The 26,973-nt window shown below is 46.1% G+C and overlaps 1 protein-coding gene across 4 annotated transcripts in view; it reads right to left on the bottom strand.

Annotated features, from left to right (window-relative positions):
• The window catches only part of erbb4b (erb-b2 receptor tyrosine kinase 4b), a 258,187-nt gene extending 242,425 nt beyond the window's left edge, over positions 1-15,762 (bottom strand). For 2 of the 4 annotated variants that reach the window (XM_030343902.1, XM_030343900.1), the window contains exon 1: positions 15,108-15,757. Coding sequence is in view for 3 of the 4 variants with exons in the window: in XM_030343900.1 (XP_030199760.1) it covers positions 15,108-15,186 (79 nt within the window). In the remaining variant the exon portion in view is untranslated. Of the gene's footprint in view, positions 1-15,107 lie in introns of all 4 variants that reach the window. The other 2 variants (XM_030343901.1, XM_030343903.1) reach the window with 2 other exon arrangements.
• Between the last annotated feature and the right edge of the window lie 11,211 nt (positions 15,763-26,973).

Here is a 26,973-nt window from a genome sequence, read left to right as displayed (position 1 = left end):
ATGGCCTTTCAGACGCACACTGTCAGCGATGGAGCCCTGACAGACGACACGAGACCCCCCTGACATGTCTCTTGGGGGGTCGCGGGTTGATGTAGGGAGAGGGGGTGGGGTGTGCATCAGGGCATGGGGGGGGGGGGGGGGGGGGGGGGGGGGTGATGGGGGCGTAGGGTAGCTTATAATATAAAAAAAGGAATGGATAAAAAGACTAGAGAGAGAAACAACAAAATGGAGAGACCCCCGCAAGGGCAGATGGCATCATGTTACAGGCCGTGCCAAATTTGAAATGAAGCGTCTCTAAGTTTGTTATGGTTCTGGGCGGCGCAGGCAATAACGGCCTCCGCCTCAGTACACCTGCAAGGTTGGGGAACAAACAGAAAGGTGTCTCCGTCACGGTCGCATCTCGCCCCTTTTAGCCTAGCCTAGCCTAGCTTAGCCAGCTTCCCCTCCATCCCGATCCGTCAGCCCTCAGATGATGGTACGGCGCCAAGATGCCTTGGCGGCAGCATTCCCCGCAGAGGCAAACACACCCCTTGTTTTCAGCTGTTTGTTTGTTTGCTTATCACTGCCTCGTGTCTGTGGCCAAACTCAAAATGTGATTATGTTTTTGAATAAAATGTATTATGGTGGATAACAATTACCAATGTAATATGGGGCTATGATACCAAACACTTTAATTTAGTGTCCCCAAGGCCTAAGTAAGGTCTGTAATGGCAGAAAGGGAAAAGTTTCAGTTTATCCTTTATATTTGTGTGTGTGTGTGTGTGTGTGTGTGTGTGTGTGTGTGTGTGTGTGTGTGTGTGTGTGTGTGTGTGTGTGTGTGTGTGTGTGTGTGTGTGTGTGTGTGTGTGTGTGTGTGTGTCTACTGAGAGATGGAATCAACGTTCTACGACTGCATTCAGCCGTTAGAGGCTGAGAAGTAAAGTGACCCTCCCACCTCAACACCCCATCCACCCCCAACACACCCACACGCACCCCCTCTCTCTCTATCTAGTGTCTATCTAGCTCTCCATTATCTCTGCTCACTTTCCTATCCCTCTTCTCACATATTCATCTCCAATACAAGTTCAAGATTTCTCATAAACTTTTCGTGGCACAATGGTTATTATCGCTTTTCAACACATACAATGACCTTTTTCTGAACACTTTATTCCCAATAGTTGGTATATTTTCATTGCCTGGCTTTTTTGTATGTTGTTATAATATCAATACTGCATCAAACTTTAGTTCTACTTCTGAAATGTCTTTCATAAAAAAGAATGGTAAAAAGCAACAACAGAATCATTGCAATAGAAGCTTGACAATATTGGAAAAACTCCCCCTACTCTATACAAAAAATACATCTATAAACCCATCTCCACTCTTTTTTCAGTCTCACCCCCCCTCCCCCCTCTCCCTGCACACACACACACACACACACACACACACACACACACACACACACACACACACACACACACACACACACACACACACACACACACACACACACACACACACACACACACCTCCTTTCTTCTCGCTCCACTACCTTCACCTCCTCGGGTTTCTTTCACCCCTCCTCTAATCTCTCCCCTAACTCATCTCTTATCTCCTCTTTTGTCCCACTACTTCCTCTCCTATGACTCCGTACTCCCCGATGTGTTTCTGCAAGTGTCCCGGTGTGTGTGTGTGTGCGCGTTTGCAAGCGTCCGTGCGTGCGTGCGTGCGTGTGCAGGTGTGCATGTGTGCATGTGTGTGGGCGTGTCTGTATCACGAATAGCTTGCAACCTGGAGAGGAGCACTTCGCAATACTGTTTCAGACGTTCTAACCATTACCTATACATACAAACACCTATAGCATCTGAGCTTCATTTAAATGTTCCTTCTCTCTTCTCCGTTCTCTCTCTTACTCACTCTATCGTGCCCATGCTCTACCCTCTCCCCCTCTTATTTCCCGCTGACAGGCGAAAGGCCTCACTGGAGACCGGTCTGGCTGTTTCTCCTAATTAAGTCAGTGAGGGAATGACCGCGGCAGATGGCTGGAAGCAGAGAGACCCCGGTGCCCGCTGAACCCCCGGCCTGAACCTAAAGACAAGCCAGAGCTCCCCAGGTGTGTGTACTGAGTGCGTACAGTATGCAAGGCGAAAGCCGGTTGGATCCTCGATGCCAGTGTCTGCATACTTTCTGCACACGTTACTGCGTAGTAACTTGAAGGCGGATGAAGCCGGAAACACACTTTTTGTTTTCTTTGTTGTTGATGTGTTTTTTTGTGGTGATGGCATTATGGCACATTCTTAAAATAGTCATCTCTGTCTTAAAAACACATCCATCTATGCCCTAATGGGAATAACAGCATGATATTGTTTCCCTGACTTTCATGCACAAATCACATTTTTCTGTCACTAATGTAGCTGTGGAGAAAGCATTGCTGAAAGGCCTAATTTATCTTGATGGACCCCTGTTTTTGTCTTCGTTAACAATTCACTATAAATCTGTCACCTATATTCCACTAGAGTGCTCACACTCACTAGGCTTCGTAACGCCTCCTACAAGTTGGCAAAATGTGTGTACAGGCACAGGAACAGGCATAACGCTACTGTGAAATTCTCCTTTTGTTCAGGTTTGGGTGACCATGTGAGAGTTTGAATATGGTGTTTATCTGCACAGGCAACCAGTACAGTAGGCGACTCAAACACTCGACTAAAAGTCATGCAATCTACAATCCGCAGAATTTCATGCTATGGGTAAATGGTTACATGAAATGGCAATAATAACGTTTCTTTTAATATTACACACGTAGGGAAGTGAGTAGAACCTCATTATACTTTCCAGCAATATTAAATAAGATCCCAATTAGGGCCAGAAAGTAATCAGTTGAACAACACATGTTGACATGAAATAAGTACTTAATTGAATTTGTATGAAGAGTCCGATGTCATCACCAATTACACCTTCTTACAAAAACTGAAAAACATCTTGGTTACCAGTTGTAACCAAGATAACCAGGACCCACATACACACATACACACATACACACACACACACACACACACACACCCCTGAGGAAAACGACAATACCTACACTTTATGTGACGTTTTAATTGAGGTTTAATGCCTGGGTATGAGTGCAATGGTTGAGTAATAAAGTAATAAAATAGATGACGCCGGAGGCCGAGGAACACCGGCTCCTGTTGGCTCATCCCACCATCATCCCAGCACTTTCTGAAGTCTAACTTACGCCAGATGGTTTCAGCAAAACAGAAGAGTGAATCAGGGAAAAAGCAGAGTATGAAAGGAGCATGGAGCTTCATGGAGGAAGAGGAGTGCCGTCAGCCCATTTTCACTTAGCCGGTTGCAATTACTTTGAAGTTTGGAATTTAATTGCCACTGTCAAGTTACCAGCTACTGTCTGGGAATAAAATGCAGTGCCTCCAACGATGTGTTGTCCCTCACTTTAACATCAACACATACTTCCATACACACATAATATTGAAAAAGGAAGTAGCAAACTATCAATTAAACTGGTGATCTAATGAACTACCAAGAGATGACTCACTTTGAACACCCCCCCCCCCCCCCCCCCTTCAGACCAGAGTCCCCCCCACTACAAAATTGCACAATAATGATGATGTGATGAGCAATATTGAGACTGGAATGTGTGTGTGTGTGTGTGTGTGTGTGTGTGTGTGTGTGTGTGTGTGTGTGTGTGTGTGTGTGTGTGTGTGTGTGTGTGTGTGTGTGTGTGTGTGTGTGTGTGTGTGTGTGTGTGTGTGTGTGTGTGCGCGCGCTATGGCACTAGGCTAACCTGGCAGGGGCCCCTGGGGTCCTTGGTGTGAGCAGCCATTATTCTAATGGATTCAGGCAGCTGCTGCAGAGTAAGTTAGTGCTCTTGTGGCCCGAATTAAACCTAGACCTCAGCCTTAATTTAGCAATAATTAGCCACGGGCGCTAGCTACTACCATCACAACATACTAACGTGTTGCCAAAAGGTGATTGGCTGGAATGTTGACCGGGTAAACAAAATCCAAAGGCTGCTCATCATCCGGACAGTTTTAGCCTCAAGCCTTTCTTGACGCCACATTTCAGACCGTCTCTCATAGTTACTTCACTCAAACTGCTACTAATCCAGGATGAAAAAAAAGCATTCCTGTAACATGGATGGTATCAATCTGTGCACAATCTTCTCCAACTCATCCGAAACAGTGCTTCAACAACATCACGCCCAAGAGCTCGACTTGCATGGATAGATATTCCGTTTTTGGTTGCTTTTGAGGTTGAAAAATTACGAGGATGGTGGGTGGAAAGCCATCAGACACCAGTCACAGGCGCTGTGTTTGGTCGAGGTTGGTGGTGGTGAACCATCAGACACCAATAACGGGCCCTCTGTTAGGTGGAGGGTGGTGTTTGGTGGAGGATGGTTGGTGGTAAGCAGTCTCACCCCAGCTGAAGGCCCTGCTTTAGTCGGAGGATGGTGGTGGTTAACTGTCAGACACCAGTCACAGGCGCTGTGTGTGGTGGAGGATGGTGTGTGGTGGAGGATGGTGTGTGATGGAGGATGGTGTGTGATGGAGGATGGTGTGTGGTGGAGGATGGTGTGTGGTGGAGGATGGTGTGTGGTAGAGGATGGTGTGTGATGGAGGATGGTGTGTGATGGAGGATGGTGTTTGGTGGAGGATGGTGTGTGGTGGAGGATGGTGTGTGATGGAGGATGGTGCGTGATGGAGGTGGTGTGTGGTGGAGGATGGTGGTGGTTAACTGTCAGACACCAGTCACAGGCCCTGTGTTTGGTGGAAGATGTGGGTGATGGAGGACGGTGTGTGGTGGAGGATGCTGTGTGGTGGAGGATATTGGTGGTTAACTGTCAGACACCAGTCACAGGCCCTGTGTTTTCCCAATAAGCTGTGCTGACAGCTTGACATTTCCCTGGGTGGAGGGCTGTGATTCGGATATGTTTTATTCATCCATTGACTTGGCATCACAGCCCAGGCGGACGGGCGAGAGAGAGCGAGAACCCCACAAATAAGGCAGGAGAAAGGGAAACACGTGCAAACCGCTGCCGCTTGTGTCCATTGTTGCTGTTCTGTTTACCACCGCCCGCTAGACAGGGAGCTACATCACAGCCGCGCCATCACACACACACACACACACACACACACACACACACACACACACACACACACACACACACACACACACACACACACACACACACACACACACACACACACACCACACACACACACACCTTGTGCAGACATCAGGGGGAGATGTGGAAGACGTGGAACCCACAAAAAACGGCAGTTTAGAAGCCTGACCAAAGCCAATTTCACACAGGCAGTATTTTCCTGCAACATTTCTGGAGGATTTCCTGCTTGGGTTCATGTGTGAATGGGAGCAGCGGGCGATATTCCAGGAAAATCGGCACCGGCAATTTGCCTGCTCGAGACCAAGTGAATGAATGAAAGCGTTAACATTGCCGGGAGTGGCACGTAAAGGGTAACGTCCTTCTGACCTAACAAGCCTTCATGTCCGGGGAGCAAACCAATCAGAAGACCCCGTTGAGGACGTGTTTGAATCCACGGGCAGTCAATCCTAACGTGAATGTAAACCAGCTTCTGAAATCCCACAATATCATTTGTCGAAATATTCTTTATTAATCAATTTATATCCCATGATCAGAGTTTCATGTTATCACTATTATTATACCCATTTGTTTTCTATACAAAGTGAATTCATGATTCCAGCAAAGGCTTTTTTCTTTAATCGTATTCTTTGGAACCAGGGAGCCTGGCACACTGGCCAGAAGGGTCAGTAATGAGAAGTACCTTTGAGAATTGCAAAAGGAGCGCAAAATAAACGCCAACCAGCGATGACCTGGGAGGCTGAAAGGTACGGAGAAGGGACGATGGCGGCATCAGCACCACGCTCATCAGGGCGGGGGGAGCCACGGCCGGAGCTTCACCCCAGGACAAAGCGCTTCAGGCTGGGATACACTGCCACCCTTGTCCCCCCCCCCCCCCCCCCCCCCACACCCTGCCTCTTTAACAACCTCAACAACCCCCCCGGCCTGGCTCCCCATCAAGTGGGTGTTTGCCTACGAGAAACACCCTCAACGCAAACTCATTTGCATGCATATACTCGCATCGTCAAACACACAGACACAGATAAACACACACAAACAGAAGATGCTGATTCACAGCCTTAAACGGTGTGTCCACGGTGAACACAGACACACAGACACACGCCAACACAGACATTGACATTTTTATGAGATAGTGATCGGACAGCGCAGACGTCCCTATCTCTCCGATGCCTGTGTTAACAGTGTGGCCGCTCATGTCACTCTTTTCACTCGTGACATTTCCGAAAAAGAGATATAACGTCCACTGAGAATACGGAAAGATGCCGCGTCCCCGATCATTATAGTGGCTCCTGCGTCTGAATTTTATACAGCGCAATGTATATTTTATGCCTCGAGCCCCCGATGCACATTTGTATGCATGTCGCTCATCATTGCTGCATGCTGCTGGTGAAACGCTGTCTTCCTTTGTGACTGGTGAATCGTCTGCGCCGTAGCCACACGGTGACACATCCGCTTACACTTATTGTAGGATCACTAAGTTCGGCTGCACATTTTGGATGCGAGTGTTATGCAGTTCACACTCTTTATTCATCACCGAGGAGGAAACTGGGGTTGGTTTGAGGGCAGTGAGGGACAGGAGGGGTAGCGAGGGGTTTTGCTCAGGGTTCAAACTCCTTTCTAGTTGGCTCAGGGTTCGTCTCGCACTACCTCCAGTCTAGCCTGCCAGCTATATGCATATATATATATATATATATATATATATATATATATATATATATATATATATACACATATATACACACTATATACACACACACACACACACACACACACACACACACACTCTAACGTCAGCTGTCAGATCACAGAGGCAGTCTGTGATCGCATCTCATCTGATCATTGCCGTTTCGAAACACAACCGGACTTCTGAGTCGAGGAAAAAGGACAGAAATGCGAGCAGAAGGGAAACAGAGGGTGAAATAAAGTAAATTGAAGGAACGGAACAGAGAGAAGGGCAGCATGCGCGTGCAAATGCGTGTGCAATGGGTGTGTGCGTTTGTGCGAGCGTGAGCGAGCCAAAGCCTGTCTGCGGAGCGTGCGAGCATGGCCATACGCGTGGCGTGGCAGTGCCTGCGTCTGCACGTGTTTGTGTGTCTGTGTCTGTGTCTGTGTGTGTGTGTGTGTGTGCCCGCAACGTGCACTTTCCTGTGGGCCCGTGCAGAATGAAGTGTCCCTGTCACCGGCCCGGCACCCCCCCCCGGGCGGCGGCTGATTAATGGGCCATCCGTCCACTCTGATGGCGGACGCTTTAACCAAGGCTCCCAAGACGATCACCCGCGTCCCCTCCTCTTCTCCCGCCCGCCATACGAACACCAGACCTCCGCTACCTGCCCTCTCTCTCTCCCTCCCTCCCTCCGTCCGTCCCTGTCTAAATTTAGAGCCCCCGATCCTGCTCATTTGCCCCCGTTTTGGTCTCCCTCTGGCTGCGAATACTCTTGCATCAGCACCATCCACACACACACCTCCCCCCCTCACCTTGCCGTGGGGAGAGAATGCCTCCATTGGAGTTGGCTGGGATGGAGTTGGCTGGGATGGGGGTGGCGGGGGGATAAAATAAACGGATCCGCGGTGACCCCCCCAGCGCTCGCCTGTTATTGGGGTCTATCTGTATACAGTGATGGTGAAATTGAATGCATAGGTTTATCCTAGACGGACTGTTTAATATATATATATATAATGGTTCATTCTAGTTTTATCCCTCTGGATTTGCTTATTTCAGTGTAGGAGTGTGTGTGTGCGTGCGTGCATGTGTGGTTGTGTGTGCGTGCTTGAATCAATGTGTGTGCGCTGGCCTCCATGTCTTTGTGTGTGTGTCTGAAAGTGCGTGTGTGCGCTTGGCCGTGTGTGTGTGTGTGTGTGTGTGTGTGTGTGTGTGTGTGTGTGTGTGTGTGTGTGTTTTCTCTGAAAGTGCGTGTGTGCGCTTGGCCGTGTGTGTGTGTGTGTGTGTGTGTGTGTGTGTGTGTGTGTGTGTGTGTTTTCTCTGAAAGTGCGTGTGTGCGCTTGGCCGTGTGTGTGTGTGTGTGTGTGTGTGTGTGTGTGTGTGTGTGTGTGTGTGTGTGTGTGTGTGTGTGTGTGTGTGTGTGTGTGTGTGTGTGTGTGAGGGCTGTGCATGGCGCCACTGAGATAAAGCACCCCTGTCTCAGGTAAATGGCCGCGCGCAGCGGGAGTGAAACAGCACCGTTGACTTTGGACCCGGGCTGCCTCTTTGTCATGTCCTCCCCGCACACACGGGACGCCCCATCACAACCGCCCTACCAAACACACACACACACACACACACACACACACACACACACACACACACACACACACACACACACACACACACACACACACACACACACACACACACACACACACACACACACACTTTACTTGAATGACACATACTGTCAGCAGCCTGTGTATTAGGCTGGCACGCCTCGATAGATAAGTGCAGCTAAGCCATGCAGAGTTCAGAGACGGGTGATCACTGTTTAATGACATTTACACTATATGTAATGTAATACACCCATTGTTATTGTAGTTTGTATGTGCATCACAAATGCAACCAAATACCTTGAACATTTATATATATGAATTATGGTGGAATAACTGTCAAAATAAAAAACCACACACACACACACACACACACACACACACACACACACACACACACACACACACACACACACACACACACACACACACACACACACACACACACACACACACACACACACACACACACACACGTCCAGCCGGCTTCATTTGTGTCAATTTCCCTACAATTTGATCAACAGATGTCGGAGTGGTAGCAGGGTACGTTCCCTGTCACAGTATTGATACAACCTGACCACTGTTCACACAATGGCAGTCATTAAACAGACATCCTAGGTTCCATTAGGTCCAAAATACAGAAATTCCAGCGGAATGCTTATATTTGGGCTTCATAAGCATGGGAGCGAGAACGTGTTTTCAACAGCTATTATTACACATTATTACAGAAGCCAGCAAGTCTGCACAAAAAAACCTCCTGAAGTTAATCGAAAAGATTTGAATGCATGCTTCATTTAAAAAGGTGCTGCGTGATCTGTCAATGTGTGAACATGACCTCAACAAAAGGTACCCAAAATAATATCTTACCAGCGCTAAATGGATTTCTACAATTTCGACCGTAGTGCTGATGAGAAAACACTGTGGAGACTTCCTGTGGTGAAAGGCAGCTACTGGCTGCAGTGGGACAGGAACGTAAACACAGACTTCCCCGTATGGCCCTGCCAGAGCGCCCAGGCGGGCAGCGGTTCCACTGTACAGACGACCAGCCAAGGTCACCTGCCTTTTCCCTCCCTCGTTCTGTGCTTTATGTACCACGCGCACCCGAGGAAAGGGAGCCTGTTCTATTTCTTATTTTCCCTGCAAGGTGACTGTGTTGGTGTGTGTGTGTATGTGCGCGCGCGCACACACACACACACACACACACACACACACACACACACACACACACACACACACACACACACACACACAGTAAAGGCTAACACACACACACACACACACACACACACACACACACACACACACACACACACAGTAAAGGCTAACAAAGAAAACATGATTTATATAGCGACATCTCAGAGAATAGTGAAAATATGATGTAGTACTGTGTAATAATGATCTAAGCCTATTGTCCTTTCCCTTGTGTTTTCTGCCGCATTACATTAAGAGTGGTGCACTAATGCGAGATGATTTTAGGAGATTGAGGGGGGGGGGAATCCTCGTCAATGACCGTGGTTGTTGCATGCAAACGAGTAATGATCCCACCAATATATTCACATCATTTTTGCTATAATGTTGAGGTGAATCAATCATGCCAACGCCGCCATCACCTTATGGATCTCAAGTTTCTCTTCGAAAAGCATCAGTATGTCTGAATGCGTCGAAACCAACGACACCAAGAGCCTCTGAGACGCAAGTCATACGATACATCATCAACCGGAGCAACCAAAAGCTCCCATCGACGCCATGGCCCCTACGTCCTTGGAGCCTCCACTAGACCCCGGACAGGTTTTTTTCCATTCCTCCAGCTTCCTCTGCAGGCCTAAATCAGGGCCGCTAATCTTTCCCTCCCTTCCATCTATCCATATCAACCGGAGACGCACGTGCCCAAAAGGGCCCTGGATGCCTGTCACGACTGACTGCCAGCCCATTCGTTACAGGTCACCAATGTAAGTGCTTTGTTTAAAAAGGGGCCTACCCTCCTGCCGAGCGCACAATGAATAATATACCAGAGGGACGCACCATCGGGACACACCATTTAAAACGAATTAGGCCCACGGAGAGACGCGAGGAAGAGAAAGAAGGAGGAGCAATATGAAATAAAATAATAATAAAAAGGCATTCCTTTGTTTGTGTGGCTATGTGCGTCGGGCCTTTATCTTAACCCACCGCCGGCGATATATGGCACCCTGGCTTGTTTTGTATTTATTCACACGCACAAATCGCCCAAATGAAGATTAAGCGTGAAGCATGTGTTCCGGCGGCCGTGTCCAATATCACTCAAAGCCCGCCTGTAATTACATTGTAAATGCAAATTAGATATGAATATTTTAAAGTGGGATTACTAAAAGAGGAAGGAGAATGAGGGGGGGGGGGGGGGGAAGACAGAGAGAGAGAGAAAGAGAGGGAGAGAGAGAGAGGGAGAAAGAGAGTCCCTCTGCACACCCACATGGAAAAAAGCACAGAAGAAAAGTCCCTGAGAAGGCGGAGCTGTGCTTTTCATATAAGTTGTCAGCCTATTATCATCCTTTTATGCATGCCCCATTATTGACTAGGAACAAGAAAAAAAAACCTGAATAAAACAAATCATTCCGGGCTGTCAAATTGTCACTTCAGAGGCAGAGAAAGACGAGAGAGACAGACGCCACCAAAAAGTTTGTACGCATGTCTAAAAAGGTGTAATTATCGTCCGGGCTTTCATTCTAAATATGGCTGTAATGAGTGTGTCTTAGGAAAGATTAGCCGTATTTCCATTGTCATTTTAATTGAGTCCCATTTGTGGGGGACTCACAATGAGCGGGATGAAAGCCGAGGTGGAGGAGAGAGAACGAGTGCACAGTGCAGTCATAAATGGGAGAGGGAGAGAGGGACAGGCAAGAGCAATAGAGAGAAATACAGGGAGAGAGACTGTGGCAGAGTCTGGTTAGGCTGTCAATCACTTTTTCAGTCTCCCACCTCACCCCCAATCCAAACTCACTGCCAGACACACACACACAAACACACACAAATACACAATTGCACTCTCACACATACATGTACTTAGGATACGTTCGGAGCCCCAAAAACTCCCTCTCAACACTCCAGACATTTTACAGCGCCCCCTGTCAGTTTTAAAGCCCTCGGAACACGCTTGTCAGAAAGGCCCCCACTGCCTGACAGCCGCTAGCCTTTGGAGTGTGGGGGAGGAGGAGGAGGAGGAGGAGGAGGAGGAGGACAAGGAGGAGGAGGAGGAGGAGGAGGAGCAGAGACGACCTCATTGTTCAGAGTTACAACAAGAGGCATCCTGAGTCACACCGAACTGACACACGCACACTTGAACTCCTGAAGACATGTTGCAATGTTCCCTGTGCTGGCTTAAATGAGACTTTCCCTGCTGTCAAGGCAGAGCTTACATCCCTGCTATTGCAAAGCCTTTTTCTGCTGGTGCTGATTGGGAGTCTTATCGGCCCTTTAAAAAGTGTCCGGTTTTAAAATACATGAAAACCTGAGAGTCCATGCGTCTGATTTTATTTTGGCCTTTAAAAACATGTGATGGAATTGACCAACCATGAGGGCATGCCGATGCTGTGTGTGTGTGTGTGTGTGTGTGTGTGTGTGTGTGTGTGTGTGTGTGTGTGTGTGTGTGTGTGTGTGTGTGTGTGTGTGTGTGTGTGTGTGTGTGTGTGTGTGTGTGTGTGTGTGATCTAAGAGTACCTCACGTAAGTCCTTCCAAAATTTGTGTTCCTTGTAGAAGGTGTATGCGTTGTCTTGTACGCCATCCACACCGATAAATAGAGAAGACAATAACAATTACAGTTCAACTGCCCTTTCCAATTCAAGCAAGAACAGCATAAAGGCAGCCATTCAAACAACCCCACACAGTTCGGTTCAACAGCCCTTATTCATTCAGAGACGTAGGTCTTCCTCATAACATTCTCAATGAACAGAACCTTGGGTTGAGTGAAGCGCAGGAGTAAAAGGAGGCAGCGTTTCGGGGCACATTGTCCGCCGCTGAACACGTCAGCAGAGCTCTTGTAAAGGTCGTCCACGAGACAAACCGACCATCTTTGCACACACACGGCCGACACGTCTCCCAGTTATGAACCCATCAACAAACGAACTTGGCCTCCGGCAAAGATGGCAAGTGGGCTGAATGGAGCCGTGCCTCTGAATACAGAGCGCCGATAGGGGCATTGTGTGTCCAAAGCATGAAGCAAAGGGTGAGTAGATCGATGGTCTGAATGTGATGTTTTCAGACCAAGTCCACACGTGATTATACAGTTGTTGTTTTTTCCCCACTCCATTGCCATTCCATTTTTCCCCACTCCATTATTTTAAATGCATTTAGCTGGGGACGGGACGCCAGAAAACACAACAAAATACAATGTTTCTGAAGAAATAACCATTTACGTGTGGACGTGGCCTGGGACATGGTGCCAAACCGGGATACATATATCGTTTCCCAACCATCTCTTAATATGAACGCGTGTTTCTAATGGAGAGGGGCCCCTTGTTTTAACAGGGCAGCCTCCAGCCCCTCAAGTCAGTCCGCCCATAAAATATCATCTCGATGTTTTTTTTGTGAGTGCCCTCTTCGAGGTCCGGAAACAATTGACCGTGTACGCCATCTGGGCTGCTGCTGACAGTCCGAGGGACACACAGCGAGTTTTCATGTCTCTCCTCTTGGCAGTGGGGGTCGAGTCCTGCTCACCAAATCAAAGGCCGCTATTCTTCCAATAAAATTCAATGAATACAGCGAGGTCGGGCCCACCATTCACAGGCTTCACCGTCAAGAAGAGATATGACTGTAAGAGGCTTTGTGCGAACGCTGGAATCTAGTGGCGTTACATCTCAAAGCTTTCTTCTGTCTGACGTAAAAGTATGAACAGCCCTAAAAGAGCTGAAGTACTGCACGGGCGAGAGTGGACAGGGACATTGTTGTTAGAGAATCTCTCTCCCTCTCCCTCTCCCCCTCCCTCTCCCTCTCTCTCTCTCTCTCTCTCTCAAGAAGTGAGGGAGAACCCACGTTATTGGAAGCCTCCCCACCTCGATAACGCTTCCTGCGCCCTTGGAAAGTACGCATTTTCCAGATCATTGCTTTTCTATCTCCATTTCTTCTGCGGGCCCTCCCCTATTAAACGAGTTGTATTTGTGGTATATCAGGTGTTTCCCCATCCACGTAAATATCAGATTGTAATGTCAGGTCTTTGCGAGCGCAAGGTGTTTAAGAACTGTGTCAGTCGATTAAAGTGTCGTACTCAATACATTTTAACTTCTAGACGTTGCAGAAAATACATGCTCCCGCTTATTGAATAGTCAAAAACAGTGGGTTTGTAATTTAAATGCGTTGAACGTAAATTCCATGAATTGGATGATCACCCTTTACTTATTCCGTAGTCTTTACAATGTTCTCCCCGGGTTTGCAGGCCGCGCTTCGTGCGTAAGGTTGTTTAACTACGGGCTACTTCCAGTATCCACCGTCTCTTCTCACATTGTCCCCTCAGGTTGTTCAAGGCAAAGGCCTACATTTGTTTATCAAAAACCATTCCATCAAATACTGCATTACTCTCACAGGAAAAAAAACAAAAAAACACCTAATGTAAGAAGGCAGCCCGGCGCAGGCTGGCTGTTTGCCAGTCAGGGCTACGGTGACGCGCCATGCAAAAAACACTGGGGCATATTCACACGCATTATGCTATTATTTTAATTGACTGTTATTTCACGTGGACTCCATATGCAATCCACCTAGGGGTGGTGTCAAACAACCGAGGGAAACGTCAACGACGGGAAGATAGCAGGTTATGACGGAAGAGAGCGTTTTTAATTGGAAATTGACCGCACGTCGTTTTGAGTGTTTATATATTTGCGAGTGGTGTTTCACACACACACACACACACACACACACACACACACACACACACACACACACACACACACACACACACACACACACACACACACACACACACACACACACACACACCATGTTGGTGGGACAAACGTCAGGGGACCTCTGTCCTCCGCTGACACGCATTATTAACATATAAGCCTGTCCCAGGCCCGCAGTAGTACATACATACTACATAATATCAGAGGGGCTGACCATGTCATGGTTTTATTTAATTGGCCGCCAAATCCGGTAGAAAGAGAAATAAAATAAATTGATAAGGTTCTGGAAACATCTCCAAACCGTGTGCCAGAAGGTTATCCATATGTCAGTGGCTACCTGGGGAATGGATTGTCTGCGCTTTGGATTGTTTACCACGTCCATGTTACGCGCGGGACGGCTTGGAGTCCTCTGTAAATTCAACAGTGCCACTCGGCGCACGGAAACGGTGTTACTGTCTCGCTTGGATTTCATCAGCGCGCCGTGAACAACATTCGTTACATTCGCTGTGATAAGTTACCTTGGCACCTTCATATAGGCTACGGCCTGCCTGTTTTTGGGTAGCTGTTTTGAATGTTTAGCTGAATTATGAGGCGTTTTTATTCAAAACATGTCGCCCTTTCTGGATTCCGATTGCCCTTATTGCTGGTGATTCCCTTCAGTGATTCCTGAAGATAATGATCGTAAAAAAATATATGCAAAATACACATCTATCTAAATTATATTATTGCAATGCGCTTCCGAATCAGGTGAGCGCACGGAAGGACAATCCAACAGGAGAACACAATGGCCCCACTCAGTGCGCACCTTGCGCACCAGCGGCTGGAGACGCCAGACTTCGGAGACAACATCCACACTCACCTGATTGTGAAGAAGTCGCCTGGAACAGCAGAGAAGTCAGGAGAACGACCAAGCAACACGAGGGAACTGTTTGCTTCATTGTTTGCGATGGACAGTTACTCCTTTTAATTCACATGTCCGGTGTCGAACCCCCCTAGCGCCGTTGGAGGAAGAAAAAGAAAAAAATATGGAACGCTTGTCAGTGAGTCAGTTGAGGACTTTTTTGGGTTAACTGGTGATTTTTGCAAGTAGTCCAAGTCTCCTCCACGCCTCGCCAGGAGCTTGTGGCGTTGTGCTGCTGCGATTAAAAACACAAGACTGGATGAGCTGCCTGCCCGGGAGTCTCCGGAGCGCGCGGCGTAACGCTTGTCAATATAGTAAAGCACTGGCTCGTGCCATTACTCCTCGAGTTGGATTCAATGTGCCGCGAAGATCGCCTTCTCCGGACACGCCCACCTCACGTGCCGCCCTCCTACCACAAGCCTCCATTGGGCCGAGGTCTGCCCTAAAACCCGCCTTTCTTCACGCGACAAGAGTGGCCATTGGTTTTCACAACTACCACAAGTTCCCCAAAATCTCACTATGCATTGCGTCGACTCTAGTTGCACCTGTCACAAATGATTGTCCTACAGGAAAAGGTATTGCCATAACCGAACAATTATAGGCGAAACTATTTGTAGCCTACTCCTAATCTTAATATTAGACATCATTTCTGCAGCGTAGGTATTAGGTTTTGAAATAATCATTTTCAAGGAGCGTGCCAAATCTATTTTCTGCTATAAGCTTGGCCTCTTCGTGTTTTATATTGGGGACGACATATTAGAGAGAAAAGTCATAGGCGTATTAAGGGAGCAAAAAGTATGGCTGGCCAATTCAGTTTCTTTGACTTTGAAAGAGTATACGCTAAGACATGAGGTTATTAATTCGGAATACAGCTGACGTTGTCCAAACTTATCTTTAAACTCTGTATCGCTGAGGAAGAAAGGTGATCGGCCTCCTGCAGTGACAGTATGCCACAACATCTGGGTAAATAGGACATGCGCAGAAAAGAGGACTGACAAGGGGGCACCGGCGGAGCGAGACACGCAAGAAGAAGGACAATCGAAAGTCAAGTGGATCGTGGTGACAAATAGTTAGGGTTATGGAAGACATCAAAATGACCACAATGAACTCGTTAAGCGGGACACAGGTGTGTGTCGCGTCAACGCCTAATAAGCAGGAAGGCCTACATTGTTTCAATCAGCAAATCACAGCTCATCCATGCAATAGCACGTGTTTAACCTAGGGTGTAAACAACGCAAACTATACTACAATTGGTGTTGGGTTTGGCTATACTTCAAAATAAATTGCAATTTGAAATTATATTATTGAAAGTTAACTCATAGTAATCATAATCATAGATGAAAATCTGATAATTACATTTTTTTAATATATTGAGTTTTAACGTATGACTGTATCTGTTATTTATCAATACAAACACTGACTCTACACATAATAACCTTCTACTTTAGAAAACTTGTGTTCTATTTCTCTAGAGAAAAATTAATCAGCCTCCTCGTATTGAAGGATGCTGAGAGTTGTACCTTTCCAGAATGTCCCAGAGGTCTGTCATTGCGGAATAAGTTATGTGCTTAACTTGCTGATGCTGAACATTTAATTCATCCTCTGGACTTTCTGCTGCACTATTAAACCGTCACCACAGGGGGGAGCCCCTTTCTCACCTCAAAGGTTAGGGGTCCAGCAGACAGAGAGAGAGAAGGAAAGAGAGAGAGAGAAATATCAAAGGGAAGGAGACAGAGTGGGGGAGAGAGAGAGAGAGAGAGAGAGAGAGAGAGAGAGAGAGAGAGAGAGAGAGAGAGAGAGAGAGAGAGAGAGAGAGAGAGAGAGAGAGAGATATCAGAGGGAAGGAGACAGAGTGGGCGAGAGAGAGAGAGAGAGAGAGAGAGAGAGAGAGAGAGAGAGAGAGAGAGAGAGATACAAAAGGGAGGGAGACAGAGAGTGAGTGGGAAAGAGGGCAAGAGAGAGAGAGAGAGAGAGAGAGAGAGAGAGAGAGAGAGAGAGAGAGAGAGAGAGAGAGAGAGAGAGAGAGAGAGGGAGAGAGAGAGGAGGCAGTTGGCGAGGGTGGGTGTTGGGTGAGGTGGGGGAGTAATGATGCAAGCCACCACCTGCCAGTTACCTTGTGCACGTTGCCAGACAATATGGAGTCTTTATTGAAAAGGACTCGGCAGCGAAATGCTTTTAATATCACTGACAAGGGGAATTTATCAACAGGTAAGGAAAAATGAGATATGGCAGGCTGCAGACAGTGGAAAGCCTCGACTGGCAGCCATTTATCATTTTTAATACCCCAAATGTCGTTTTGTCGCATCAAGTCTATTCATTGTACATAACAATCTTGAAGGAGCACCTCAGATCCTGTTGTCCTTATGTTGTCAATTAGAGGGTTTATTCCACAGGGTTACCGGAGGGTGGGTGAAGGGGTTGGGGGGGCTAATCTAATACATGGCCCAGCTGATTTGTTTAATAGATGCGACTTTGCTGCAGTGCCATTGCCATTCAAGCCAATAAACTGCGGGAGTCTCCAGAGGCGATCGTGCGTCATAATGATCCACAGCACACAATGTGCGTGTTATGATGAAGATGTTTTTTTTTGTATTTGTCTCACATCACAGAGCACATTGTTTTGAGCCGTGCGAGGCAAGTAAATACTATCTGTGCCTGCAGAAAAGCGGTATTCTCATCACACACTGGGACCTCCACAGCGATAAACCGTGTTGCAAAAAATACAAAAATGAATTAAGTTTACAAAAGGAGAGAGAGCAAAAGAGCACAGGGTCTGGGTCCTGCCTTCACAGTGCCATGCCGGAAGAATAAGATGCATGTACTTTTCTCCAAATATTCTTTACCTTCCATTTTTTAAGGTGAGCTTGAGATGGTATTGTCACTTTTAAACTCTCAATGTACGTATACACATACACCGAGGTAGAATAAACGGGATTGCCAATATAAAGCAATTGACAGAAAAACTAAAAGTTGTTTAACGAAAAAAAACATGAAAAGGGGGTTCTATTTGTCTGTCAACATTGTGCTTGAGTGTGTGTGTGTGTGTGTGTGTGTGTGTGTGTGTGTGTGTGTGTGTGTGTGTGTGTGTGTGTGTGTGTGTGTGTGTGTGTGTGTGTGTGTGTGTGTGTGTGTGTGTGTGTGTTGGTGTGTCAGTGTGTGTGTCTGTTTGTGTGAGCATCTATGTGTGTGTCTGTGTGTGTGTGTGTGTGTGTGTGTGTGTGTGTGTGTGTGTGTGTGTGTGTGTGTGTGTGTGTGTGTGTGTGTGTGTGTGTGTGTGTGTATGCGCTCTTATTGAAGCTAAGGAGTCAACCCCGAGCACTCAAGCCTCTCACTGGCTCTGCATGAGCTCGACTCAATCAGCAGTGAGCCAGCAGTAGCTCATTACACACACATGAGTGCGTGGCCATTTCCTCAGTGATTCTCTCATCAGAAGTCATTGAAGAAGCCACTAAGTGTGTAATCGTTCCCCATTAGGGCAAATGTTGGCCACCGTTGAGACCCAGCTTGCTGACGAATGCTCAGTGTCCGCCCAGCAGACCATGTCGATTCCCCTGTTTCCCCTTTTGAAAGGGATTGACCCTCCACCACACCCCCCACAGACACATGCACATACATACTATCCACACAAGTAGACAAGCACACAACTACACACAATACTTGGATTAAAAATAATAATAGTGATCCATTACATTGCTCTTTTCAAGACCCCCAAAGTGATTTACATAGTGAGAGTAAGATGTGGGTGTGGGATACACCACCTCGTCCCCTCCCAGTGTAGGCATGACATCCATGGTTGACGCCCGGCCGCCAATAGGCTCCAGAATGCTCACCACACATTGGCTGTCCCAGTGGAGCGGTTAGGAGTTGTCCTATCCAATCAGCGACCACGGGAGGATTAGGTGGCCTTGTTGGAAGAAGTTGACCGAAGGGGGTCAGGACCTCGGTCTGAACGGAGAGATTGATCTCATCCCAAAGAATGACTCGCCCAAAGTCTGTGCTGTACGTATGTTGATGCACTCGTGCATATTCCAGCTAAAGCCCTTTTTTACATGTAGTGAGGGTCTGGTGGTTCAGGTCCTGCAGACTTCAAGACCGTATGGACGGCAGAGGTCCAGATCGCTACAGACTTTAAAGAAAGATTTGGTTTCTCCAGTTTCTATTATCAAGCAGATTTCGAGGATGAAATGATGTGTCTCAGGGATGATGCTGTTTGAATTGTATTCATAGATATTTTCTCTCACCTTCAACAATCTCTCCTCTCCTCTTCCATCTTGTCATTCTTGTATTTTGTTCAATGATGTATTACTTGTTTGTTATTTTTGATAAAAAAAAAGTACAAATGTCTAAACAAATAGAATGTCCAAACACTTGTCTGCTTGCTTATTTTTAGCCCACATGATGTTGGTCTGGCATTTGTCTTCCCCCCCTTGTCGGTCATAAAACACACTTTCTTCCTTACTCAATTACAGGGGCACAGGTGCATGCACACAGACACACACACAGACACACACAAACACACACACGCGCGCGTGCACACTCAAGCACACACACGCGCACAAAGACGCACACACGTGCACACACAGACACGCACGCACGGTTAAACCTGAACCGCTGTGATGGATAATCGTTAGTGTGCGCCCTTGTGAAGGTGTTGTAAATTGGATAGCTTACATTGCAAATTACTCGCCGGTCAAAAGTGCAAGTGAGGCCAGCGCTTGTCAAGTGAGACTCTAGGTTGAGGGGGAGGGAGAGGACGCTCCTCTAGTTATTAATCGGTGTCTGCTAGGCTCAACGGGCTTATTGGGTACTGCGGTGAAGGAGATGAGAAGTGACACTGGTAGGCTTTTGCTGCCATCTAGTGGAAAAATACTGAAATAACAAAGAGGCTATGCTGCGAGTCGGCGTATCGTAGCTTATTTTATTTTAATTTCTTTCTGAATGTTGGATTACTATTTCATAAATAGGCCTATAGGAAATAGGAAGCTCCCTGTTCTAGTCTCACCAAATACAATCTTCAGGATTGCCCATCTAATTATAGTACTGTAATTTAGTTATTTTGCACCTTTAGGACAACATAAAGGTTTTACTACCTGGATTGAGCAAGGTCGTGCCATTTGTTTAATGCTTGGCAAAAAATAAATACAACACTTTCTTTAAATCACATATCACATATAGGTGGTGCCAACTATTTGGTGCATTCAACCACTAGATGGTAGTGGAGGGATTAGTTGGTGGCGCAATTACTTACTAAATAGTTGATTGTTTGCGTGTTTGCGCATGTCTCTTCGTGTGAAGACATGTGTGCTTGCGCACGCGTCTGTGTGTGTGTGCTTGTGGTCGACCATATATATGTTTGCATGCGTTTGTGTGTGTGTGTGTGTGTGTGTGTGTGTGTGTGTGTGTGTGTGTGTGTGTGTGTGTGTGTGTGTGTGTGTGTCTGTGTGTGTGTGTGTGTGTGTGTGTGTGTGTGTGTGTGTGTGTGTGTGTGTGTGTGTGTGTGTGTGTGTGTCTGAGGGTCATCTTATTTAGGGTCAAATGTGGCCCCCTTAGAACAACGACCTCTGGTACCCCTTAGAGCGCACGCGCAACCGTGGGATCGTGCTTGGGAAACCACATGCGTAACCGTCGACGTGTCTCAACCGTTGGTTTCGGAAGGTAATCTCTCTGGGAATGGGCTGGTTTCACACACACGTGATGCAGTGACACCAAGAGCACCGGCAGGCACATGGGAATATCCTGATTCCTACATACCAAAGGGTGTGACAAAGCTGGAGGGACAGCATTCTCTGTAAATAGTGCCTCAGCTATTGTTTAGTGTCAGCCCGGCTTGGCCTGACTTAGTATCAGTTGAGGGTGTAGGTCTGTTCACGTCTTCTGCTACTGTTCTTATGACCCAAGCACCTCAACCGGAAGAAAAACATCATATTCTTATGTGTGACCATGAACAAAGAAGTTAGGGAAACATTCAATTTCAATTCAATTACATTATATTTGTGTATCAACGGTTCAGTCTCAAAGGGCTTCACAGTTTAACCTACCAGTGTCACCGATAATGCGATGATCAGCACTAAGATATTGTATAAAGAGTGTAAGTCATACATGGATTCCTGTTACATAGGAGCCAGTCTGAGCTATACAGGGCCAACTCAACAGAGATTCCTAGAAATCTTTGTGGAGGTTACAATGCCTGACTCAAACATCTCCATGCTGTTACTTATGTTCTAAGTCTTTCCCTAATGAGATTGAAATGAGGATCTGGGGTGCTTAAAACTCGAGATGTAAGGTGATCCTACCCTTCAGATTCTCGTGGAGATGGACAAAGTGGGCAGACAATGGGCTACACTTCAAACAAAGAGTGCAATCAAAGGTGGCAGAAATATTCACTCCAGTAATACAGGTGTACATGCCTCATGCAGCACTTGTTATGTTGCTATGCAACAAGTTGCAAGGAAAAAAACAAAAGCCAGCATAGGAATTGATTGCTGGAATTGTCTTAGGCGTTGTTTGTTTCAAGGCTTCTTTCATATACCTGAACAATGCTGATTTAACTGGCCCTTAAAGAAACATTGATCTAGCAATGTGTGTGTTTGTGTTTGCGTATCTGTGCGTGTGTGTGTGTGTCTGTGTCTGTGTTAGTGTGTGTGTGTGTGTGTGTGTGTGTGTGTGTGTGTGTGTGTGTGTGTGTGTGTGTGTGTGTGTGTGTGTGTGTGTGTGTGTGTGTGTGTGTGTGTGTGTGCGTCTTTGTTTCGAGTGCTGTGCCGTGAGTCTGTGTGTCCTGAGAAAGAAGACAATTACGAATGATGATTTATGTCAGGCAACAACCAACGTAACACACTATCACATTACCACTACATATAACATTATTAACCAGCATGGGCATGAGAAACACAGTGTTCCCCTGCACTACAGTGGATAATGACAAGCAATGCGCTGACGTTAGCATAGTCATCACAACATAAACAAAGTCCCCTTGGTGGTCTCTGATGGGTTAAACCCATCCCGTTATAGTCTGCTCTCGACCTAAGGCAGTGATGGCCCAGATCCCTTTGCACTAGAAAGTTGTACTTTCAGAACTCAATGCAAATGCTCATTTACTAGAGTATAAAGTCACCCTTAAAATATATCTAGAAATATATGAAAATATTTTTTTTATAGAATTCTATAGAAATATACCAAAGTTGATTAAAATGGGAGGATATACAATCGTATCTGTACATCTTGGACTATGCCATTGTTCTTATCTCCGTGTTGTTGAAAGTACCGTTTCCTGTTTAGAACTGGTAATGATCATCCAACCACAGAGGCCACCCTCGGTCCTTTTTACCTTCGACACATTTTGTGACACGTTTGCTTCCTGTTTTCAGTTCAGCTCGTGGCAGCTGTGCATCCATTTGTGTCTAACCGCCGCAACCTCACATCCCCACTGCACCGGCTCCTCGACTGCACACTCGGCTGTGAGTGCGATGGTCGTCACATTCAATCTGGTTTCCCCCCCCCCTCCCCAGTTCAAAGCTCATGGTTGACTGTGTTTACCGAGGCAGGTGCACTGCTCCAGCAGGCCTACGTATGCATTCTCTCTCGGTTTCTCTCCCGCTGCTGTTGATGTCTCTGTTGCTCTAGTTCTCTCTCTCTCACTCTCTCTCTCTCTCTCTCTCTCTCTCACTCTCTCTCTCTCTCTCTCTCTCTCTCTCTCTCTCTCTCTCTCTCTCTCTCTCTCTCTCTCTCTCTCTCTCTCTCTCTCTCTCTCTCTCTCTCTCTCTCTCTCACTCTCTCCTACACACTCTCTCTCTCACTATTTCTCTCTCTCTATATATATATATACCTAACACACACACACACACACACACACACACACACACACACATGCACGCGCACGTGTGTGTGTGTGTGTGTGTGTGTGTGTGTGTGTGTGTGTGTGTGTGTGTGTGTGTGTGTGTGTGTGTGTGTGTGTGTGTGTGTGGAAGAGATAAAGGGAGAGACAGACAGACCGATTGAGTGAAAGCGAGAGATAGAGTAAGAGGAAGAAGGAAGGGCAACGGTAGCCTATATGTCTGTATGTGTCCGTCTGAGTGAGAGAGAGTGTGTGTGTGTGTGTGTGTGTGTGTGTGTGTGTGTGTGTGTGTCACTGAGTTGTTCTTTTGCCTTGGCTTCTCCAATAATTGAACGTTATGAGATCAATTAGTATTGATTCATATTGATAACTGCTCCTGTCAGAAGACACTGCTCAAGTATTGAGCAGTGAGCAGCCTCCTTTAAGACAAGCACAAACTCTGATATGAAATAAAGTACAACAAAGGAATTTACTGATCAAATGTTTGCCAAATATTTGTTAAGCTAAGTTCACAATTTCTAAACATATTTTTCTTCAAGAGCTTTTCATTCCCTAAGTTTGAGCTGAAACCATTATCTTCTCTTGAAATGTCTCCACTTCCTTGACTTTTACGTCGCTCAGGTCCAAGTTGAACAACGTCTTTTTGATTCCCTCCGTTTGTTCAAAACAAAAAAGCATAGGATTGTGAAAAAAGGAGACAACGGCAGCAAACCAATTCCTCTCTTATGAGAATGGAAATAAATCAGAATATTGGAGGTAAAAAAGTTTTGGGGGGGGTGTCTGATTATCTTTTTATCCTCGTACGGTTGGATTGTTTGGCAGCCCCTCTCTCTCTCTCTCTCTCTCTCTCTCTCTCTCTCTCTCTCTCTCTCTCTCTCTCTCTCTCTCTCTCTCTCTCTCTCTCTCTCTCTCTCTCTCTCTCTCAAGAGATCTTGGAATTTGTATTTTTATTTTTTATTTTATTGCTATCACTTCTTTCTTTCCAACAGTCTTTTGCAGGCTGCCTCTGAGGCCTGCTTGTCTGTCTGATGTTACAACAGCCTTCTTATGCTGGGTAGCTCAAAAGGGAAGGAAAGTGGAAGTTCCCCCACAGTCCAACTTCCTCCCCACACGAACCCAGCGACCCCCCACACCCCCCGCCCCCCCTTTGAGCTCCTCACCACAAACCAACAAATTACCCAGAAGACTTTGCAGAGATGCCAGGTCGATACTCCCCGCAATGTACTGTGAGATACAAAAAAAAGCTGTCCCTCTTGATGAGAAACAAAACAAAAGAACGGCTTCACATAAAAAGTAAATGGGACAATGTGCTTCCGTATGTCATGGCTAACCGGTAGGTTATGCGTGTTATGTGGGTTACCTTATGTTTTGAATCACTGGGACTGACATGTCTTTTCTGGTTGGTGTTAGCACATTTTTGCTAACCGGTAGCATATCTACCCCATACCATCTTCCCTCAATGTCTTCCAAGAGCTCTAGGCGTTTTTATCTGGATGTTGTTCAGACATCCCCAGCTCCTGCTTTTCCCAGGCTAGAAGTGTGCCCTCAACGGGCCCTAAAAAAGGGACCCTCAACTTTTCCTTTGTATTCAAGGATACCATGTGTGTGTAAATTTGAGGGCAAAATACGTATACAGAGATGTGTGATAAGATAAGGACGTTTGTGTGTTTGTGTGTGTGTGTGTGTGTGTGTGTGTGTGTGTGTGTGTGTGTGTGTGTGTGTGTGTGTGTGTGTGTGTGTGTGTGTGTGTGTGTGTGTGTGTGTGTGTGTGTAAGTTATGGTGTACAAAGCTAGTCCAAACATCAACCATCACCTGGCAGGAAAAACAGGATTGGGAGTCGCCACACTGATTGCACAACAGTTTGCAGGAAGAAACATTCAGGCTTCAAAAAACGATCAAGAGTGCCTCCGTTTCATTGTCTAAAACCTTTGAGAGCTGGCTGTTCAAGGCTTGCACTAAAGACAAGCAACACGCTGCGTAAAGCATACAGCTTTGGTTATATATTTAATTAAATAATTGTGAAAATAGTCTAATATGAATGAAGAAGGTGCAAAAAGGCCCTTGTTTAGGCTGATGTTAATATTGTGTTCACTGCTTGTAATTATCTCCACCCTTGCCACAATATATATATATATATATATATATATATATATATATATATTGAACAGAGAACATATTTACAGCTTTAAAGGGAAGTATGTGAGTGGGCGTGAGTGGGTGGTGTGTGAGTGGACGGTGTGATTGTGTCTGTATTTGACAGTATCTGTGTGTGTGTGTGTGTGTGTGTGTGTGTGTGTGTGTGTGTGTGTGTGTGTGTGTGTGTGTGTGTGTGTGTGTGTGTGTGTGTGTGTGTCTCTGTGTGTGTGTGTGTGTGTGTGTGTGTGTGTGTCTGCGCCCTTTGACACCTCCAGTTATTTCTGATTATCTGAGAGGATTTTTTAATGAAAAGTCCTCATTTTACAATTGCAAGACATGTTTGGCTCATATTGGCTAATACTGTGTTTTATTAGTGGAAATGTCATGTCCCCACACCCTGACCTCACGATGCGTCCCAAAAATGTTTCAAGGGACTTTAAGCTCATTCGAAATGGCTATGTTCTGGAAGAAGGTTGATTTCTTGTCACTGGTTATGAGTCAAACTGAGATACATCCTACAGAGGAATGAACAAACAACAAACCGAAAGGCAGGTAATGGTGGGATTCACCTTTTCAAGATGACAAGAAAGATTTGATGCTTGTAGCTGTTGAAACTTGCGTGCGTGTGTGTGTGTGTGTGTGTGTGTTTCAGTGTTTGCGCATGAATGTGTTTTTGTGTGTGTGAGTGTAGTTTCTGTGCACACACGTGTATTCTTAGTGTGTGTTTATGTGTGTGTGTGTGTGTGTGTGTGTGTGTGTGTGTGTGTGTGTGTGTGTGTGTGTGTGTGTACATGTGCATACATGTGCGCGTGTGTGTGCCTGATGTGTGCATGTGCGTCCGTACAGGCATGCACATTGTGTGCTTATGTGTACATATGATGGAGTGTCTGAGAGTGGAAGAGATTAAAGAAGCAAGAGGGAGTACAAAAGATTGATCTGACATTTACAGGCTTCAACAGGCACCCACCTGTTCACAAACACCGGAGTCAAACTTTGAACACACTCGTGGAGATACAAGAGAAAAACTAAAAACATATTTGTTGGCATCGTCCTCTAGAACAATTACTTAAAATATAAGGCTGGCTGAGTACTAGTGGTTAAGTTGATCACACTCTACAACACCGGAATATAATTATGGCCATATGGCCATCTTAAAAAGTTTAATTCAATAATGCTTTCAGTTGAACTTTGTTATGACCTACTGAATTATAGGGGACTGGGAAATAAGACAATTATTCAAGGCGTTTAAACTGATACTCTATTGGGCAGGCAGTCTGTACACAATACTAAAATATACAGGCTTCCACCAACTCAAAGTCATCCACTTAAGGGTATCAAAGGTACTAAAGAAAATGGACAAAGAAATTAGTAAAAGAATCAAGGAACTAAAATGAGCAAGTATGTTAAATACTGCTGTACTGCTAAACTAAGGAAAAAATAAGGAAGAGTAAAATCTTTACAAATTCCTTTTTGTATTATTACTTATCTACCTTTCTATAGCACCTAATAAAGATGCATGAAACCTCAGACACAGTACACATGCATGTATTTCGATAACATTTTGCATGTTGTCCAAAGAAAGTCTTTTTTTTACATTTGGTCCAACCTGTCCCTAAAGTATCCTTTAACCATGATTTAGGCCTTGGTTGAGTTTCATTGGCCTGGCCAGTTTACGTTTTGAAACCTCTCATAACCAATTAACATGACCTCAATCATTCACCGTTGTAACCTACTATTTTCAGCCACCAAGAAGAGTTGCCGGGTATGACAATGAATGGACTTTGGACCTGCCTACGACTTGCCGGACTCCCAACACTGTACTGGCAGAATATATCAAACCTGACGGTGAGACATGC

The sequence above is a fragment of the Gadus morhua genome, chromosome 20 (genome assembly GCF_902167405.1).
Source record: "Gadus morhua chromosome 20, gadMor3.0, whole genome shotgun sequence".
NCBI classification, from domain to species: Eukaryota; Metazoa; Chordata; class Actinopteri; order Gadiformes; family Gadidae; genus Gadus; species Gadus morhua.
The sequence above is the reverse complement of the archived record's forward strand: the minus strand, read 5'-3'. Positions and strand labels throughout refer to the sequence as shown.